Source organism: Mus caroli, chromosome 3 (assembly GCF_900094665.2).
Source record: "Mus caroli chromosome 3, CAROLI_EIJ_v1.1, whole genome shotgun sequence".
Taxonomy (NCBI): Eukaryota; Metazoa; Chordata; class Mammalia; order Rodentia; family Muridae; genus Mus; species Mus caroli.
Window position 1 is genome coordinate 91,617,004 of NC_034572.1, and position 3,886 is coordinate 91,620,889.

General features: G+C 45.0%; 1 protein-coding gene across 5 annotated transcripts in view; it reads right to left on the reverse strand.

Moving 5' to 3' along the window:
- Nucleotides 1–370: 370 nt before the first annotated feature.
- Chd1l (chromodomain helicase DNA binding protein 1 like) overlaps nucleotides 371–3,886 on the reverse strand; it is a 55,114-nt gene continuing 51,598 nt past the window's right edge. For 3 of the 5 annotated variants that reach the window (XM_029475104.1, XM_029475103.1, XM_029475102.1), the window contains exons 21-24: nucleotides 3,095–3,209; nucleotides 2,633–2,733; nucleotides 2,217–2,325; nucleotides 371–716 (exon numbers count right to left, since the gene is read on the reverse strand). In XM_029475104.1, coding sequence (XP_029330964.1) covers nucleotides 583–716; nucleotides 2,217–2,325; nucleotides 2,633–2,733; nucleotides 3,095–3,209 — 459 coding nt within the window. In that variant the 3' untranslated portion in view covers nucleotides 371–582. The remainder of the gene's footprint in view (nucleotides 717–2,216; nucleotides 2,326–2,632; nucleotides 2,734–3,094; nucleotides 3,210–3,886) is intronic. The other 2 variants (XM_021158318.1, XM_021158320.1) reach the window with 2 other exon arrangements.

The following is a 3,886-nucleotide window of genomic DNA, read 5'->3' on the forward strand; positions in this document are numbered from 1 at the left end:
CCAGTACCGCTCACAGGTCATGCTATGTCAGCTAGGAGCTACATACTGAAACTAAACTAGATTTCTAGGTGGAGGAAAGGATATTCTCAGAGTTTTCTAAAGTCACACTTGGCAGGCCTCTAGGCCAATCAGCTTTCTGCAAGATCCCATGAGCAGTATAAAGACGGGCAGGGGTCCCCACTGGAGCGGATGCATGGAAAACCTGTGCCCAGCCTCTGCCCTGGGCTCAATTTGAAGGCATGAGTTGGCTGAAGTAGCTTCTTTCCCCCAAGGCCTCCCTGCCCTGTCTTTCCTCAGCTCTCCCTAATCACACAGCCAGTCCTGCATTCTGTACAAGACTCTAGTGGAGGGTAAGAAAAAAAGCAACATAACCATTAACAATAGGCAATTTATAATTATTCAAATGTAGGCAATCTGAAGCCAAAGGGCTTCCCCATATACATTGTGTGTTCCTGTATTACAGGTACTGGATCACAGTTAACACTTCCAGAGGAACAGAATTAGAATTCAGAAAAGACTAGCCCAGAAATTCCAGAGCAGAGAGTATGACCAAAGATAGCCTTGTTTCCTGAAAACTAACAGTCAGTCTGGGAGCAAGAATCTAACTGGCTGCTGGAAACTGGACCCAACGCTGGGCTGGTTGCTAAGGAACCAGTGGTGCTGAGGTGGAGGATGCAGGCTGTGAATGGCGGGCCTTACTTCTGGGAAAGTAGTATCTGCAGAGATGGTTAAGGAAAACACATCTCACTGTAACTCAACTTTACCCAAACTACCGGTGCTTGGATAATCACTGCAAAACGCTTCATGCCTTCTCTTCAGATCAGAAACTCTTCTACTATTGTCAGAACGCGTGACTGTCATGGTTATGTGGTGTAAATTTCTGACACTGCACAAGCACATAAAATGTGACTTTTATATTAAGGCTTTATAGGGACATAAATCCTTTAGGGACCACAGGGAATGCACAGTAAGGATCTAGGTAAAAAGATAGACTTTCTGTATATAGAATCTAGAGGTTAATCCTGTTGTTTCTAGCTATTTTTTTTTTTTTTTTTTTTTTTTTTTTGGACACAGCTTACAGTTTTAAAATGCTGGCCTACAGAGCCAGGTCTTGAGAAAAAAAATTGTGTTGTAGTGAATGTAGATGGAGACTTAATGCTCACAATGGATTTCACATGCCTCTTAAGAGTCCATCAGAGCCAGGCGGTGATGGCGAACGCCTTTAATCCCAGCACTTGGGAGGCAGAGGCAGGTGGATTTCTGAGTTTGAGGCCAGCATGGTCTACAGACTGAGTTCCAGGACAGCCAGGGCTATACAGAGAAACCCTGTCTCGAGAAAAAAAAAAAAAAAAAGAGTCCATCAGAAAGGGTGGTGGTGTAGCTCAGTGGGAGTGTGCTTTCCTGGCACGTGTAAGACTCTGGGTTCAATTCTAGCACTGTAATTAAAACAAAACACAAAGAATAGTATATCAGAAAGGCTCTAAAACAAAAGAGCTGACTTGTTTAAGTTAACTTCAGTGAACAGAATTAATTAGGTGCTTAGAATTAGGCCTCTACTATAGACCTGAAGGGCCTCGAGGGAAATGACAAGATGTTATCAAATGTACTATTGACTCTCCCCTGGTATTATATTATTATTATTATTATTAATTTATTTATTTTTCAAGACAGACTTTCTCTGTGTACCACTGGCTGTCCCCAAACTCAGAGCTGCCTATCTCTGCCTCCTGAGCGCTGGAATTAAAGACAAATGCCACCATACCCAGCTTCCATATATCTTATTTTACTGAGAAAAAAAACCCCAACTTATTAAATATATTTATGTATGTGTTTGTATATGTGTGTGTGTGTGTGTGTGTGTGGTGCATGTGTGGAGGTCAGAAGACAACTTACAGGAGTCAGCTCTCTCCTTCCTTCTACCATGCAGCTGGGGACAGAGCTTAGGCCATCAAGCTCTGAAGCAAGCATGTTGCTGAGCCTTGTCTTAATCTGTTTCTATGCACCCAGAAATGCTTGGGTGTATTTATTTTCTTGGGTGTTGAGTGTGTACTCTGGATCATAAAAGCTAGAAAGTGTCTCTTAGTTATGTCTCATTGAAGAGGGACAGAGTGAAGGACGTGACAGAAGACAGCCTTGGATTAAATAGCAATACTGGGAAAAGCAGCACGACTTTCCTCGTTCTTTGAAATATGTATAATCAGACCACAAAAGGATACATGTAAGTTGGGATGCCTCGTGTAGCCAAATGTTTCCGGATAAGTCTTTCGGTACCATACCAGTTAAAACCCTTTGTAGCATGTCCAATTCGTGGAAGATGAACGCTTGCTATTGAAAAGAAAAGATTATGATAATCATATGATAATTATGAAGAGATATCATGATAAAATCAAAATATATACAGGAGAAAATAATTATTGATGGTTTCATGCAAAGCATACAATTACAATGTCAAAACTATTCTGTGTAGGAAACAGAAGTGTAGAGAGAGTATCTGATGTCTGTGAGGATATGGCGCCTGCCAATAATACATCTGGTGGCCGATGGCTTGGACAGGACACGGGAGAGAGAATTCTGAGACAGAGCCAGGTGGAAAGATTAGCTGGGAAGACGTGAGGAGACAGACATGTGGTACCTGAGCACAGGTGACCAGCCATGTGGCGGAGCCTTCTGGGAGCCTGGGGCCGGGAAGAAGAACCAGCCCTAACATCGACATGGAAGACGGGGAAAGATTTTCTGTTGAACACAAGAACCCACAGGTTCTCGAAGTAAACGGATGGGATGGGCACAGATTCTGACTGATGGGTAAATGCTCCCAAAAGTCAAGGAATTCCACAAACACTGAGACACACTGGGCTTGGACCGACAGGTGAGGAAGCGAAGGACTGCTTTGTAACCATGACAACAATGCCCAGCGGACAGACACAGCCCACAAAGGGAAGGGCTATGTAGGAACAAAATGACGTGGGTGCGACCCCTGGTTTGATTTTACCAAGCACATCAAGGGGAGTCTTGACATTTCGTGCCTCCCTTCCAAAGTCACAGCATATGTCTGGACGGAAGTTCCTCTCAAGCTTAGCACAGAGGGACGGCTTACCTTTCTTTTTCTTTGCTGCTAAAAATATCTTCTTCAGGCCCTCTTCTAGGGCTGCCATCTTAATGCCAGACAGGACATTGGTGCGATCACGGTGCTGAGCCACAACCAAGGCCAACTGCAGGAGTAAGGCAAGGCAGTCATGCTACCAGCAAGTGAGCGGCCACCAAGGAGCACAGGCTGTTACGGAGGACCAGGCTCAGCCCTACCCCATCTGGATGCTGCCTGCTGTCTGGACAGCAGAATCCTACAATGTATGGCATGACTGGCCTAGACAGCAGCATCCTAAAACGTATGGCATGACTGGCCCTTCTTATGTCATGGTAACTTATGTAGGCTTTTCTTTCTTGTTTCAAGATAGGGTCAAGCCAGAGTCCAAAACACAGACTTTCCTAACTACTCTCCAGGGACGAGAAGCTGTAGAATCTCGGCTGATATTCTGTCAGAGTTCTGTATTTCAGCCCTCTAACTGGTGCCCGTCAGCTCCACAGCCCCAGTACAAGAGTCATCCCATCTCCACTTGAACAACCGCTGTGAAGACAGTGCCAAACCCCCCACCCCACCCCACCGCCCCAGAGAACCCCCGGAGAAACTGCTGAGGCCAATGCAGTCCACCCAGATATGCGGCTGTACACTGCACCCTTCCTTATGCAGTGCTGGGTCAGACAAAATCCGGGCTAGGCAAGCACGTGACCACCAATACATTCACAGCCACCAGCCTGAGACAGTGGATTCTTTCTTTCTTTCTTTCTTTCTTTCTTTCTTTCTTTCTTTCTTTCTTTCTTTCTTTCTTTC